This window comes from Pelecanus crispus, chromosome Z (assembly GCF_030463565.1).
Source record: "Pelecanus crispus isolate bPelCri1 chromosome Z, bPelCri1.pri, whole genome shotgun sequence".
NCBI lineage: Eukaryota > Metazoa > Chordata > Aves > Pelecaniformes > Pelecanidae > Pelecanus > Pelecanus crispus.
Window position 1 is genome coordinate 65,941,340 of NC_134676.1, and position 16,812 is coordinate 65,958,151.

General features: G+C 37.7%; 1 protein-coding gene across 1 annotated transcript in view; it reads left to right on the forward strand.

The window, feature by feature from the left end:
* ZNF608 (zinc finger protein 608) overlaps nucleotides 1-16,812 on the forward strand; it is an 80,612-nt gene that overhangs the window by 27,537 nt on the left and 36,263 nt on the right. The window contains exon 2 of the mRNA XM_075726887.1: nucleotides 7,799-8,054. Coding sequence (XP_075583002.1) covers nucleotides 7,799-8,054 — 256 coding nt within the window. The remainder of the gene's footprint in view (nucleotides 1-7,798; nucleotides 8,055-16,812) is intronic.

Genomic DNA, 16,812 nt, shown 5'->3' on the forward strand with positions numbered 1-16,812 from the left:
TGTAGACACTGATAAATATAGGGCTGTGAAGGCAAACATGCTAAAAATGTCATCCATAAGAATCTAGTTAGGCAACTGAAAGTTTTTGGTATACATAGACCATCAAGGAAGTTCAGTTCTGTTTCTGAGGATTATAGAGATTCTTTGACAAGCTTTTGGAAGAGAAATGAATAGTTTACTTGATTTTTTTCAACAAAAATCTGAGTTGAGGAAGCAACAGCCTGAATCATAATGTACACAGCTTTGCACTTGCGAAGTACAGTAGTCAGCAAATGGGTAAAAGGCAACAAAAACCTAGTGATAAGCCATTGACATGCAGAAAGTTAAAGAGGTGAAAAGAAGCCGTTTCTTTGCCGAGTCTTGTTTGCGACATATTATACATTGCGGATTCCTAGAAAAACTTTCTCTATGTCCCTGCACTCCAGAAGGGCTGAAAAGGCAGCTGTTCCACTAGCCTGCAGTCACACCGTTGACTAACTGAAACCATCTTTTGGTAATGGAGGGCTTCTGCTGCAGGGTCATAGGGCTGTGGCATGATTTCCTTCAACACTGAGAATAAAAACTTGAAATGTAACAGTTAATGTACAGTCATGGTGCAATTAAGTTAGCCGTTATCTTCCAATATACAATTAAGAGTGGGAAAATCTTCCTTGGTCAGTTGGTGTCTTGATGTGTCATAGAGCAAGTACAGCTTTGTTCCTGGGTCAAAGTCTCTCACCTGTTAGAAATAAACATTGGCAACTTCAGGGTACCATTTATTAATAATGCTGTGAGATTTCCATAAGCAAATACCTTATCTTTTTCCAGGCTCAGAACCCTGAAAGGTTGAGTGTAGCAGAAACTTGGGGAGAAAAAGAGGTGATTGTCATCTTTAAAATGAAAAACTTTTTTCTTTGAAATGAAAAGCTTCTAAGTGTCACAGAACTCAACAAAGCAGTATCTTACCCTTACCAGCAAATGGCTGTGCCCCGATTTTTACCATATTCAGTCACATCTGACGCTGGAGGTCATCTTATGCACATTCTGACTAAACCCAAACAGTTCAGAAAAATTCCTTTCTTGACTGTGGAATACAGTGTGTCTCTCTGGACAGGATAGGTATCTTTAGCAAATTGCAGTGCTTGTTTATTCTGTATTAAAGCTTAGCAAAGCACCCACTCTGACTGCAGAGAAGTTTGGAAGTGCAGACTGAAGAGCTGACCAGGAGAAATCAAGTTTCAATGGAGAAAGGTGTTTAGAGACCTATGGACAAAATTATTTCAATAAATATGATTTCTTGGGTTGAAAGAGGAGAAATTTCTTTACTAGAAATCTGCAGGTGGTGATGTGGGCATCCTCCCAGGACTCTGCCAAAAGCCAGAGCTGACAGTTTTTCACAGATGCAGCCTTTGGCAGAAGGATATTGCTGGCAGCTATCAAATGCTAATCTTTCCCAGAGTAAAACGGGTGAATGGCTTTGGGAATCCCAAGCATCTGAGGTAGAATGGAAGGTACAACAGAGGACAAGGAATTTTCCTTGCCTGTTGTTTAGCACCATTGTTTCTGCATTAGACCCTACTCAAAGGTTTGAGTGTTCATCATGGTCTTCACTGTATATTAATGCTGTCCTAAAAAAGCATTAACACTACCGTGTCTGTGGAGGTGCTGTAGATGCAGTCACATAATGTCTGAGGAGGTCTGGAGGTCAGCATGTAGAAAGAATATATAACTGTCAAAAGATTGTGAGTTTGCAGAACTGTGTGTGGTGATTCAGTACCTGATGGGAGTGGCATGGAAGATCCTGAATACAAGGGGGAATTTATTCCTTGTTCCTTGTAGTAAAAGATCAGTAGCATAATAAGAGTTTTAAGTGGATTTTTTTTGCTTAATAACAAATATTCAGAATATTGAAATTATTCCAGATGTGAGTTGCTGATTTACTGGAAAAAAAGTGTCAGTTTCTGTTAGTGTGTCTTTTTGCTTGCTCTTTTTTTTTTCCCCTTTCTCTCCAACTACTCAGTTGATTGAAGTGGAGAAGTTAATTTTAAGAGTAGGAAATACTTGGAATCTCCAAGTAGATGCTACTTACGTTACTCAGTTCAACACAATTACCTGTCAGGTTTCTCATCTGTACTGCAATATTTGTATAGCATAAAGATTTTTTTTTTTTTTGGTTATTCTAGAACATAGGTTTTTAAGTCTAAAATTTGGATGAAATTTAGGCAGTCTGGATCGCCTCCATCCTTCTTTTATATTCAAGCTCTTGTGTTTCTCAACTAAGTTGACCAAAATAAGTAACTTCCGTAGTACCTCTTACTTTCCTGTATTGTGCATGTAAGGTTTGTAATAGATATGTCTGTCCTGTGACCAAAATTCTTTTCTACATCCATGTCCCATAGTACTTCTTTCCTATTTACTAAGCATGTCCTTCATGGCACTGACCTTTTCTTCCAATGCTTTGATATAGAATGTTTGTTTGCCAAAAATGCCTTTATTAGATAATAAGTGTGGGTTTTAATAAATAAAATATCTTTAGGGTAATGACCAGTATTTCAAAGGTATAATTAAATCCTTCTCATCTCAAAATTAAGACTAGTTTATTTAAGAAAGCAAAACATCAGTTCTGCTAAGTATGGTGTCAAAACACTTCTGAGCGGCCTCTTATGTGAATTTAGATGCAAGAAATACTGAACTGAGATTAAATTGAGATTTTTCAGATGAAATGGAGATTCTTCATAGGCGTAATTTCTGTTACGTGGTAGAATATGAAGGAATTGCTTTAGGTTTTAGATGTGTAAATTCTTTGTGGGACAAGGTTCGTAGCAAGAAGAGATTTAAAGATCAGTGAGATGTCTAGAAATGCAGACACACTCCTGAGCACACAAACCTTTTTCCCATGTCACATTCTCCCACATTTGTTTTCTTCCAAAGTAGTTTCATTGATTTCATTGGAATTACTTCTCATTTATGATGCTGGTCTCGGAGTGTTCTCAAAGTGATGTCTTCTGGGGTCACTGTTGCTTTAGAAAATTAAGGTAGGGGCAAGCATACTTTATATAAAACCAAGGTAGTCTCCCTCTCACCTTAAAATCTAGAGAAAACAATTTGGAGAAAGCAAAACTTCCATATAAGGCTGAATTCCTTTGTTTCCTGTTTTTCATTTCAGACATAGTGATTCTGGGAAGTATTAATTCATAACTCTAAAGAACTTGTCGATGTAATTTTCAAGGTTGGAGGTTTCTTATTCCTTTCAGTGTTTATACTGGTGTCTTTTTTTAAGGGAGGATTTAGTTTTGCAAAGGGTCAAGCTTTGGTTTTTAGGTATATCCCATAACAGGATTCAGATCTTCTTTCCACATTCTTTCTACTAGTGCAGACGTTCCCACTGGGAATGCTTACAGTAGATTTTTTTCTCAATTTAAAAAGCAGTGCTTTCTTGAAAGGGCTTATCCTGAGCCTTAAACCTGCTCCTCTGCCTTTCTCCAGGCTGTCTATTGGTAGATGGATTAATGGCTTTTGCATGGACATTTCAAAATCACCTGGTAGGTGACACTGCAGTAGTGTATGACCCCATTTGGTCTTAGATTGGTAGACTATGTCATCACTGAGGTATATTTTCAAAGATATACCTTCATTAATGAGGTGGAACTACACATACATCCATGGTGGGTCACGTCATGTGGCCTGGCTGCGTGACAGCTATTTTCTAGTGTGCATTTTGTGATTTATGACAGAAACATTTCATGCTTAAGATACACACCCTCTGAAAGTTTTCAGAGTTGAAATGAATGAAATAATAGATAGAAAATACTTCCACTTGATTATAGGATCAAAAGTTATCCGTTTAAATCTCTGTGAAAAGTGATTTTATTTTGAATACTACTGTAAATCCGCTTCTGTCAGATTAGTACCATGTCAAATAGGAGCCATAAGTGTTTGTGGTATCTTGCTCTTCTTTCATCCAGGTGAGTTTTCCACAGGACTACATAAGAGACTCTGTCCCATAAAGACTTAAAATTCTCCCATTCCTGCAGGAATAGGAATATGATATGGCTGATTGCAACAGTATGACGTTGGGCACTCTCTGATCTGGGAAGTCCCCTCAAATCTGTGTACCTTCTTCTGTGAGCTCAGCAGTACCCACTGGAATCTCTCCTGATTGTCAGGAAATTGTGTACAAAGGACACAAAATGTTAATTTTCAGACATAATTATAGAATCTTACACTGCATCAGGAAGAGGAGTTTTGATGAGAACTTAATTCCAGCATGTAAAGTGCCTGAACTGAAGGAGAGCTGCTTCTTAGAAAGTCTTGCCTATTTCTATTAGGATGGTATTTCCTTTCTCTTCCATACCCTCTTCCTCATAGTCACTAATGTTGTGCAGCCACCAAAATTTTTTTTTTTTTTTTTTGGTCATGCTCAGTTAAAGGAGTGCTCTATGGAGCACTGACTGTCCTGCTTGGCAGGCATTCTTCATTTTCTGTGAGCTTTCTGCTACTAAGAGCCATAGGTCTGTGATACAATCAAACACTTGGCAGTGGAAAGCTGCCATGAATAACACTCCAGCTTTGTAGCCTTTGTCACTAATCAGCTCTCAAAAAAGCTCTTGGAATTAGGTGAATGAATAAAATATTGCTTGAATATTTCTCTCTTCTTTAGAGCCGACTGTGTAAAAAGAGAGCATCTATGTAAATAACCTTCCTCAGATTTAGATTTTCATTCTCATATTGGAATCTCTCGTGTGATAAACAGCAAGGCTACTGCTCAGTATGCGCCAACACCTGAGAATAATCATGCAAAAATAACAGTGAGAAACTGCAGAGCATCTGTTCTTGACATTAACTTTCCTCAGTTTGACAGGCTGCCACCACCAGATGTTAGTCTTATGTGCCTTTTTTCCACTGGAGATGGCGGCCTTCCTGCCTCTCTCTTTGCCTCTAATAGCTTACATCAGTGCCCTTTGGAGAATTCATGAAAACAATTGTGTCACCACAAGGATCGCTGAGAACCACCACTTTGCTGTGCTGATGTTACGATTATCAAACATGATGGGATAATTTTAAAACATGGAAAACTGGGCCAATATTTAAGCTCAGCATATTTTTTTTTCTAACAAGTAAGGTCATTATTTGTGCAATGAACATGAACCTCAGGGACAGTAAATGTCCACTTAGTTCTAGACCAAAGGCTTAGTGTTTTAATTCGCAGAGCAACAGCCCCTTTTACTGCAATAGCCACTCTTTGGCCTTGTCCTGTGTGAGTGCTTCTAGTGGAAAAAATGAATGTTTATTAGCAGGTCTAAATAAACCAGAACTGAGTACAAATATTTGTAACCACGAATTTAGTAGGGTATGCTGTCAGATCCATGCTTTCTTTAGCTCCCCCTCACTGTTTATAATACTTGGAAAATGGAAGACACATCTGCCAATTTAGTCTATGTTCATTTAAAACATTGGCTAGTTTAGTATGATAATAGCAAACATTTTGTTTTTCCTCTGGCTTTGTGATGAGTATGTTTTATGGAAGAATGATGTTGCATGTGTAGTAGGAGTTTTTGCACAGCTTTACAAAACACCATGTAAACTATCAAACGGGCCATTCATCAGCATTTCTTGGTTTTATAAAGGGACATGGCTTAGCTTTTTGTAAGCACTGGGCTCCATTTACCTACCAGTTACTGATCCAGGTTCTCTTCTGACTTGAAGTAAGATATGTTAAGAAATCCTCTAAATTATTCCTGGGGCACGTATTGCCTCCGTTTCGTTGAGAGAGCCCCATTACGCTGCCAGGGAGCAGGGCACTGTGCCATCCAACTGTTTGCCTCCACTTGGCATCAGACAGCCAGAATCTGTATAGCGTAGAATTAGTGTCCCCCCCGTACTAGGCATACATGGTTATGTTTTTATGCTACACTTACTATTAGATACTGCAAGTAACAGCTGCTGTTGGGGGTCAGTTGATACTTGACTTGTCTGTGTGCATTCAAGTCTGCTCTGCAAAGCATTCTTGCCTGTGCTTTAACCCTGCAATTGTGATGGCATGAAGAGAAGAATAAAGATATCATTGCTTGACTGCATTGTTTTTATGGCACAGGAACTCTGCTTTACGCAGTAGAATTTTGCTGGTATTAGCAGGTTTTTACTCCTAATGGATGCTTTTAGTGTTCACTTTTGCTTTGTATTTTTTTTTCACTTTGTTCTATCTCTAACCTGAAGATTATTTTAGTCCTAAATAAAAAGAACCCCCCCCCAAAATGGGGATGAGTTTGGAGAAGAATGTGGTTCTAGGTCCCTCCTCTTTCCTCCCTAGTTCTAGTGTAATTGAGATCAGAACCCAGGCAGGTCATACAAAGATCATACAAACATTTTTTGTTAAATATTTAGCACACTTAAGGCTTCTATGCACGATTAAAAGTGTTGGCTCTCAGTTTGTATGTATGAATGACACTCAAAGAAAAAGAATTGTTACAAAGGCCAATTGTAACAATTGTTACAATTTTTATAAAGTTCTTTTTAATTTTAGATTTCCATTTTATTTTTTCTTTATGAAAAGTGGCCATGTGATGAAGTGAGCTGATGTGATACAAAGGATATATAATACAAGGATAATACTCTTTAGTCCTTTCTTCTCTTTGTATCCCCATTTGCCAACTTGGCTTTAGAAGAAGGCAAAATTAACTTTGATCTACACTAAGATACATTTGAAAGAAACCTAGATGACAATGTACAGTGAGTCATTATGTCTTTTCTGTTGAGTCTTCTTACAGGGTCCAAAATTAAAAACAGCATAGACTTAAAGATGTTTGATCATCTATTTGAAAGCAGCTATAAAGCAGCCATTTTTTTAAAATCACTGGATTGAAGAATGATTTCTTGGTGTGATATCTATGATCCTGTGGGCCAAATAAACATGAGTTTTAGGTGGGTTAGCTGTTTGAGTGCATACACTCATATCCTCATTTAGCTATCTTTTATGTGACAAAGGACCTTATGGCCACAGTAAAATACTGAGAGCCCTCAGGCCAAATCTGTATACGGAAAATCTGCCACTGGGTATATTGGAAGTCATATGGGAAAGATAACTTCTTCAGTTCATATATAGATATTGTCTCTGTGTGAATTGTCTGTGTACAGACTGATTGTCTGGCAAGTTGTATTCTTCCAAATACGCATTTTGGAAACCCTGAGACATTAGATAGATTCTTGTAAAAGTCCTCATCTGTTATTTCAAGTAGGAAGATGTAAATGTTATCTGTAAGCTGTTAGGTGGGTGATCCTGATGTATTTTAAGTGATTGGATGACAAGATATTATATTTGATGCCATATGGATATTAGAATTGTTCCAAGTGCTAATTTGTCTGTGATGCACATGAAAAAATGGCATTTATATGTCTTTGTACTGTCTTTATAAATGTTTTTCTTTAAATAGAAAATTAAGTCCCCAGTTTGCAAAATTAATTTCCATCCACAAATCAGTCTCTGTCAGCACCAAGAAAAAAGTGGCCTTAGTCCTTGTTTTTAAAATGTATTATTATTTCATACTAGCAGTCTATGACAACAGGGAATAGTCTTGTAGAAACTTAGCAATTTGCCTTGTTTAGCATGATAGATATTTTTGTACTTAATTTTTCATGTGCAGCATTTGGGCTCATGTCAAAAAAATTAAACTCATACGACTGAAATTACCCATGATACACCAAATCCCTGCATACACAAATGCAGTCTCAGCAAACTGGGCTTTCTTTTTTTTTTTTTTTAATTTATCTTTTTTTTAAAATCTCACAGCACCATTATAGTAAGTTTGTCTGTTGTTTTCAGGTTGATCCCCTGTTTACAGTGCCTGCACCTCCACCTCCGATTTCCAGCAGTATCACACCTCAGATTCTGCCTTCCTACTTTTCCCCATCTTCATCCAATATTGCAGCACCAGTCGAGCAGCTTTTGGTACGGACTCGTTCAGTGGGTGTAAATACTTGCGAGGTTGGAGTAGTAACAGAACCCGAATGCCTTGGACCCTGTGAGCCTGGGACCAGCGTGAACTTGGAAGGAATTGTGTGGCATGAAACTGAAGAAGGTAAATTGTTTTTTCCATTAGGTTTGTCTTGTAAGATATGTTAACAAGGAGGAGACTTTGTTGTACCTCCCTGGGCTAACTAAGGGCTTGCTAGTCTGTTGGGACACCATTATGTACAATGGCAGTCACAGCTTTATAGCTCAGCTACTAAGTTTTTCTTTTAAAAACAAATGGCAGGGTTTTTTATTTTCCAAATGACCTATCCTGTAACCCCAGTTAATAGAATTGTTTCCGATTGCTATATTGATAAAAGCATATGAAGCTAATACAATAACATAAATGTGCTATTTAAATGTACATCATGAGGTGGGTATATGTGATGGGAGTGGATACATGAATAGTTTAGATGAAAACTTAGAAAGCTGAGTATTTCGGAATTCAGATGCTATGATAAAAAATGCCACCATTACGTAACAGGAGAAGCCCCAGAGACCCCGCAGAAATTAAATTTGGTGTGATTATTGTTAGCATTTTGGTTATTTGAAACATGCTTTAAGAGGAAAGCATTGTTGCTTGAAGAGAAGTGTTCCATCTGGTGAAGAAGTGCTATCTAAACCAGAGTGATTTCTTTAATATCCTTTGAAGGCATTTGGCCAAGTAGGAGTGCGGGAGAGCTTTGGGGAATACTAAACGTTTATTTGCTATGATTTAGAGCAAAGTAAGTAGGAAGAGGATTATTCTGTGATATGCAGATTTTTCCATTTTGGTTTTCAAAAGCTCATTATTAAAATACCAGCTTTCTCCTGTTAGCGCTAAAAATACTGCACGTGTACACTAAACTTCTGCAATTTTTGGTTTAATAATAGTGGATGTCTCCAGTTACAGCTGCTTGAGAGTCTTCCTGTGATTGTTCTTATGTTTGTTTTGAGGATTATTTAATTTTTAGTGATCTACCTCCCTCAGCAGTGAAAACAAGATTATTTACAAAAGGATATAATGAAAGAATACAGCAGCGCATTGCTTCATGATAAATCCTGACATCCTTCAGACATACACACCACGGCATTTGGTCCTTTGCAGTGATATATAAGACCTCACCAATGTGCTCTACACTGTCCTCTCAAAAATCAATAGAGTCAGATTTACTTGCTTCTATATGCTTTCATCCATCCATCTTTCTCTCTATGTATGTCTACAGCAGATTCCTAAGGTAGATTGATCCTTTTAGATTGTTTTTAAAGCACAGTATAAATTCTGTTTTAAAATATCCCTGCAGAGATGACTGCCCTTAGCAAGTCCAATCTTCCTTGACTGGCCTGTATTAACCAGAGTTGGAATGTGTGGGCGTTAACTGTGTTGACATGAAAGAGCAGTAGCTGTTAATAGTGTTATTCTTGCTGAATAAACTAAACTTCTGACCCCCACTGAATTTAAGAAGCCTGCCTTGTTAAAGGTTTGGCACCAGAAATGAAGTATTAAAAAAAGTGCATTCTGGTCAGGATGACATTCCATTTACGAGTTTCTCAGCACTCTACTGGTTTAAAAACTCTTGTTAGTTAATAGAAATTACCTCCCTTAACCTTTTCCCAGTTTGTCTAAAACAATTTTCTGAAACAACTCAAGAGTTCAATGACAGCATGTTTGAGGGAAATGGGTTTGAATGTGCCTGTTTTCACAGCTTTACAAATACTGTTTGGTGACACTATAGATATGAGTGGCTACAATAACAGATAAAATGGGATTCTAAAATGCTCTAGAAATATAGCTAGAATGTAGATTAAGAGACTGACGATAATTGATATGATTTCATATTGTATGGTTTGTACTGTGCTCTTTGTGTTTTACTGTTTCAGACCCTGCTGACTGAAGAAAATAACATTAATTTTACTGTTTTTCCCAGTGTTCACAATCAACACTGTATTATGAAAAATGAGTTCCTAATGATCATTTTTGCATTTTAATTAAGTTTTGACATTTGGGGCACACATATATGTATATATTTAGCTGTTTTCAAATTTTCTGACATGTTCATGAAAGCAGCTATATAGCAGCTTATGTGAAGCCATTTCTGCCAAATTTTAGAAAACAGGGTGCAGATGGGTCTTCTATTTATCTTTAACAGAAGGAAGATTATCAGATACTCATTTTCTCCAGTTATGATTTTGACTTTAATTAGGCCAGAACATGACCTTTCCTAAATTGTTGTAAATCTAGAATACTCTAACTGAAATCTTTGTAATTGGTGACATCTAAAACCATCTTCATGTTCACAATGACCAACTGAACTACAAATTTATTTTGTGATGCCCCTATGTTTCTTTCATATTCACTCCCTTCACTGCTTTCCAAAACCTAGTATAAACACACAGGCAAACTTACATCTATCTAGCTGTCTCTATATCCGATAGCTTTGTAACGTAAAACAGTCCTAAGAAGCTAAGGTATGACAATTTCTGACATTTGCTTGTGTTTTGAGATATTTGAGTTATTTTGTATCTGATTTAGCCACTCTGTAAGATGAGTTGTGACGTAATTAGCATAGGCTTGTAGGATGTCTGCATACTCTCTGGCATATGAGAACTACGAACCAAATATGCTGCTGAGCAGCCTTCATGCTGCAGCAACTAGCTGTGGGAATGCAAATACAGAAAGGATGTGGTGATCACAGTTATTATGATAAGAATAGTATAGTGAGTAGAGGAAGATGAAATCAGATAGTTTATGTAGAACTCATTATTAAATGTAATACATGCTTTATAGAGAAGGCGTATACTTGAGAATTCATGTTTTGAAGGTTTTTGGTATCTGAAATAAGCAGTTTTCTTTTTGGAATGTTAAACAAGTTGTCACATTCTGTTGCATTTGTTCTTCAAGGTCAGAAAAAGGATGATGTTTGGTTTTACTAGTCATATTTTTAAGATAATCACTCCAAAGGGGAGGCTGGGGGGGAATAGCCTTGGATTTCAGACAAAACCGTGGCAGATCAAAGAGAGTGTTGTTACTACAGCTCTTTTCATTTATTCCACACCAATCTATTCAGTTGACTTGATCAGCAGATTTAATAAATGGGGCCATTTTTTCCCAGAGTGTTTCAATCTTAAGACCTGTAGAGGGAAGCCGGCATCTGAACTCTGCCACATTTTATTACAGGGCTTTGTAACTAACCATAGCTGGTTACTCATATAACTGACTGAGACTGCTGGTTATCATGTGGGCATTTCTCAGTTGCGATACTAAGTTGTGTAGTGTTTAATTTCTACATATGTACGCAGTAGGCATGTTCATCTGCATAACACCCTTGTTTGGATATGACTGATAATGTGTCCAAAGTGGTGTTAATGGCTGTAGAAAATACTGAAGGAACTAGTTGAGGCTACCCTGTAGTATTGGAATGAGAAATGGTTATGGGCAAGTCAGCCTGCAAGTTGGCAGCTGATGCGGATATTTGACACTAGAAACTGCCATCCAGTAACAGTAAAGTCCTTTACAAAAAGCAGCTTGGTAGTGTTACTGGAGTGTATTTTTTTGTTTGGTTGGTTCTTCTGATACTCTGGGAAACAGCTGCTAAAAGTCTGTTTTTCTATACTGAGAAATAAGGTTTATCTAGAATCAGGTACTTGCTAAATCGTGTAATTATCTTCTGGGAAAACAGTTTTGAAGAGAGCAGTAATTGTTTCTTTCTGCCTGGAGGAAATAAAAATGACCCAGAAAAAAGGGAAACCACCAACTAACTTTCTAAATTGCTTAGAGCTTGCTTTTTTGTTTAGTTTCTCACATGCAGTTGCCCTGGGTCATGTCCTGGTTTTGGTTCTGCATCAAGTAGTAGAGTTTGCCTTTATATGTGGGAAGCACTAGTTCTGATGATGTCTTGTTTGCTTGAAAACTGTGTAGGAGACAGCCATCCGTCACCTTGCAGTCTTTGTGCGCAGAACAAGCTGTCTATATGCGGAGCTGGAGTTCTCACACTGCTGCACTGACATTCTTCCTCTTTGTGCAGTTTGGGTACAACTTGTTGTTGTTCAGTAACAAGTAATGGGGAAATGAGTTGTATTTTTTGAAGCGTCCTCTTCCCAGGGTTAGCTTGTTGATTTTTGTAACTTGAGAGTAGTAGTCAAATGTAAGAAATAGGAATCTGCTGGATCTCAGAAATCTGATGGGATCATCTCCAGGGTATTCCAAATTTATCCTAGGATCAGTTCTGACAGTGTTTTGCAGAAATTTTCAGTAGAAAGGAGAACGCTTAGATGACAAAGAGGCATGCTGGTACTTGTTGTGTATGGGTTTCCCAGCCTGCCACATTTGCAACTAATATGCATAGATGTTGTTTTGAAAACGTACAGAGCTGATGTGGATTCCTCCCTGCCTTACTATGTGGTGTTAATTTTGCAAAAACTATTTTAAAAGAACAGTCTGTTTTAAATGTCCTTGGTTATATATCTGTGTTTGTACATGTGTGTATAAGTAAGGGTGTGTATGTGTCTATAGAAATAGAAGAATGAGAAGTAGTCTGACTGCCTCTGATTCCCTTCAGCAATTTCTGTGGTTTAACAACCATGTTTTCCTACTTTCACAAATATAAAAGGCATGATGAAACAATGAAACTTGCAATATTGGAAGCCATGTCAAACATGTGAGTAAAAAAATGCAGAAAATAAAGATTTTTTAAAAAACTGTTTTATTAATGTTAAAATAATTCATAGAAATTCAGATAAACATGATTAAATCATAGTTGTCTTCAGCTCAGGCAAGGTTTATAGAAAGAGGTAATATCCTCTGTTAAACCAAGTGATACAGTTGTAAAAAACAGGTAAGCTTTCAAACAGGGTGCATTTATATTCTGTCCTTTCTGTGTGATGGAGACCATTGACATAAAGGAAGCAGTGGTTTGGTGTTGTTAACCACCATACTCAGTTCAGAATTGGAAGACAGTGGGTATTTTTGTAGGAGAGAAGCATAAAGATATCCATTGCTCAAAAATCAGGCTTTGTTATGTTCATGTTACAGAGAAACGGTTTGTAGAGAAGATAGTTCTTTTGGCTGGCTACGTTAACAGAACCTAAAATCCAGCTATTTTCTACTGTCACGTGAGTCACCTGCGGACCAGTATGAATGTCAGCCAGTATCAAAATGTCATCTGTTCAGAAAAAGCCAATACATGTGTTTATATTTTGAGATGTTATGCTTAATTTTCCCTCTTTCTACTGTCTGTGATATTAGACCTAGTAAATCAATGGATTTAAGGAAGCCTGAGATAGGTGATTCTTTATAGACTTCAACTGTCTCACTGTATTATCTAAGGCACTTGGAGTCTGACACCTAGTACACGTTATGTAGAAACTTGTAGCAAAAGAGAAATGGGCTGTATCTCACAATGGGAAGCCACAGGCTTGCATAAAAATGTTTGTGGTTTACAGAAGCTCTACCTACTTTAGAGAAGGAGTTTGAGAGATTGTACTTTGGGATGTATACAGACTATCTGAGAAAAGTTTTGAGTTTAATGTTACAGGGTTCAGACTGTGAGAGGGATTTAACTTTAGGTACACTGAGGTTTGTTGGGTGTGCGCTTTTTTATTCATCCCAACAGTTTGCCTGTCCTTATCAGTGTATGCACTTGCTTAGGGATTTTAAGTTCTGACATTGTTCTGTAACTGGCTTTCTGCAGTGTTTCTTGCACATTTGTTTGACACATATGGTGCTGGCCACTGTTAGAGACAAGGAGTGGGCTAGATGGACTGCTTGGTCAAAGCCAGTATGGCAGTAACTTAATTTTTATATACTTTATTGCTATAACACAAAATGTTTGTGCTGAGAGAACCAAAAAGGGAACTGGTTTTGACTGAATCATGGAATCATTTAGGTTGCAAAAGACCTTTAAGGTCATTGAGTCCAACCATTGACCTCGCACTGCCAAGTCCACCGTTAAACCATGTCCCTAAGTGCCACATCTACGTGTCTTTTAAATACCTCCAGGGATGATGACTCAACCAGTTCCCTGGGTAGCCTGTTCCAGTGCTTGATAACATTTTTGTTGAAGAAATGTCTCCTAATATCCAGTCTAAACTTCCCTTGATTCAACTTGAGGCTATTTCCTCTAGACCTATTGCTAGTTACTTGGGAGAAGACACCGACACCCACCTCAGTACAACCTGCTTTCAGGTAGTTGTAGAGAGCGATAAGGTCTCCCCTCAGCCTCCTCTTCTCCAAGCTAAACAACCCCCAGTTCCCTCAGCTGCCCCTCATAAGACATTGTCACACACAAACTTCAATTTCCCAGTTAGACAACTACTTGTAGAGTCTATCTGATACTGTTTTCATCTAAAATAAATTCAGCGAACAGTAATTTTAGAGCCAAACCACTGTGTATCCATAGAAGCCCCTTAAAATGGTTTTAAACCATTTAGGACTGGTTCTTATGAACTAGGCATACATGGTTGAGTTGATGTGGCTTTAATGAGTTGCCATGAATCAGCTGGGCTACAATAACCAAACCTTTGCAGGCTCTTTGTTCACAGCAAACAGTAAATAAATCATGTCATTATAAACCTTCTCAGTGAAGGAGAAATGCAAAATAGGTTATGGATGTTTCCTGCTGGCAGAGCTATATTGCAGATGGGAGATATTTTGACCTCCTTGAGTTTAATTCTGATTCTTTTACAAAGCACTCCTTTTCCAGAAATGTTCAATTACTCATTTAAACAATAACTTAAGTTTAAAGCTGTTTGTCTAGGTGATGGAAAGCATCACAGATTAGTGAAGATCTGTAACAGGAAAAAAATGAAAAAAAAAAAAGATGAAAACAGAACCACTGCTGATTTCCAGGCTTTCTTAGTGCAGTGGAGAAGTCAAGCTAGTTCATCATCACTTCCATTCCTTCCCAACACCATTGCTTCAGAAGATTTTTGAAGACTGCAGACCACCACTGGAAGAAAAGCCCTTAGGAAATTTGTGTAAAGATGCTGTTCAATATTAAATTTGGTATTTAAATGTCAGCTTTCCTCCTTCAACATATACACACCACAGGGTCTAACTAGTGCTAGTCCTGCAACTTTGTTTAGAGAGGCTGTACATCTCTGTTGCATGGAGGGATGCGTGATTTGTTTACTGCCTAGTGCTTGTCTTGTTGCTTCACCATTACAGATACAGATGTAATGCTAAGCAGACCATAGCCATAGTACATTGCAATAACTGACCAGAAATACCCAAAGTGTCTTACTTAGCCAGGGTAGTAATAGCCAGCTTATCTAAAGGGACCTAGCAAATGCCACATTTTACAGCTCAGTGAGAAGACAGGGTGCAACGCTCTTGGTATAACCCAAAGCAGAGAATGAAAAAACTTAACAAATTCCAGACAGTGCTTACATAAAAAGCTGTATATTGCCAGACTGCTACAGAGGAAGACTCCCTGCGCTGCTTGTACATACATAGAAAATTATCCTTTCTACAAACAAGCATATGGGGGCAGGGAGGGTGCATAGAAAAAGGGAGGAGGATAATTGAGATTGGAAACATTTGCTTGGAGCTATTTGAATGTGAAACTGAGCCTGCTCAAGCAGTGAGGTTATGAACGCTGAAGGATTTGCTTTAAGAAAAGCAACAGTTTTGAGCATTTACTGCTCAAAAGCAAAATCTCAATAGCAGCAGATTGCTTAGAAGTGAGACCGTTCCAGTACAAAATACTTGCAACATGTGGTGTTTGGATTTGTAGATAGCAGGGGGGAGAGATGACTGCTAATGAAGAAAGCGTGTATGCATGCAAGTGTTTTCTTCCTGAATAAATAGCACTGGAGTAAGGAATGAAAGCACAACTGAAATAGTATCTATAACTGGTGTGGTTCAGGGACTAAACCACTTCTTTAAGATGTTCTCATAGTTACTCTAATTTTGTGCATAGTTTAACTAGTTAGGACAAGCTGTGGTCTTCCAGTTTTGTTACACTCTGAAGTATTGCTAGTCTTCTGCAGTGGTGAATGAGAAGTTCTCTCAGTTGCTGGATTGCGTGTTTTCACTAACACTAATATCAATTTAATACAACAATATTTTTTTTCTGTGTTTCAGGCTATGTAGTGAAAAGCTGCTTTTGGCATTGGGACTAACTTGCCTGTATAAGATCAGTGGCTGGCCTAACATCCAGATTTTCATTTTTTAGAATCAGTGGAAACTTAAATTTTGTCACCCTGAGGTCATATTCATAATTCTTTCTAGTTATTACTGAAGTGGTAGTAACTAGCTACTAGTCTGGAACTCTTGGTGACAAGAGGCAATCCAAAAAGCAGAAGGAAAACCTCAATTTAAAAATTTTGAACAGTGAAGAGTTCTTTGGCCTTCAGGGTTACTAAAAGATTACAGCTTATATTTTGGTTCTAAAAGAGGGAGACTGAGAAGGTGGAGGTTGAGGGTGAAGACAAAGAATATAAAAAAAGAAGAGCTCAAGGGAAATAGCTTTCTTGATTTAGACTGAAAAACTAGGTGTAGATTTATTAAAGCTAGTGTTGCAATGGAAACCGTGATTGAGGTTCATCAATTTTATATCCCCAAATGCCATGAGATTTAGGGGAAAAAACCCCAAAACATCTGGGATAAAACCCCAAAAGACCAGTATTAGAGCACTCTGCTTTAATTCTGTTTATCTGGCTTTGTTTGGTTCTTTTTTTTTTTTTTTTAAGAGTATCAACTAAAGCAGAAACACTTATATGTCCATCAAAATTAACACTGGTTTGTATTTACTAGCTGCAAATCTAAATCTCAAAGAATTTTTAAGGGGCTATAGCTATGGAAATAAAAGGCCATAGAATTAATTTTTAAGGCCAGAATTTACTAC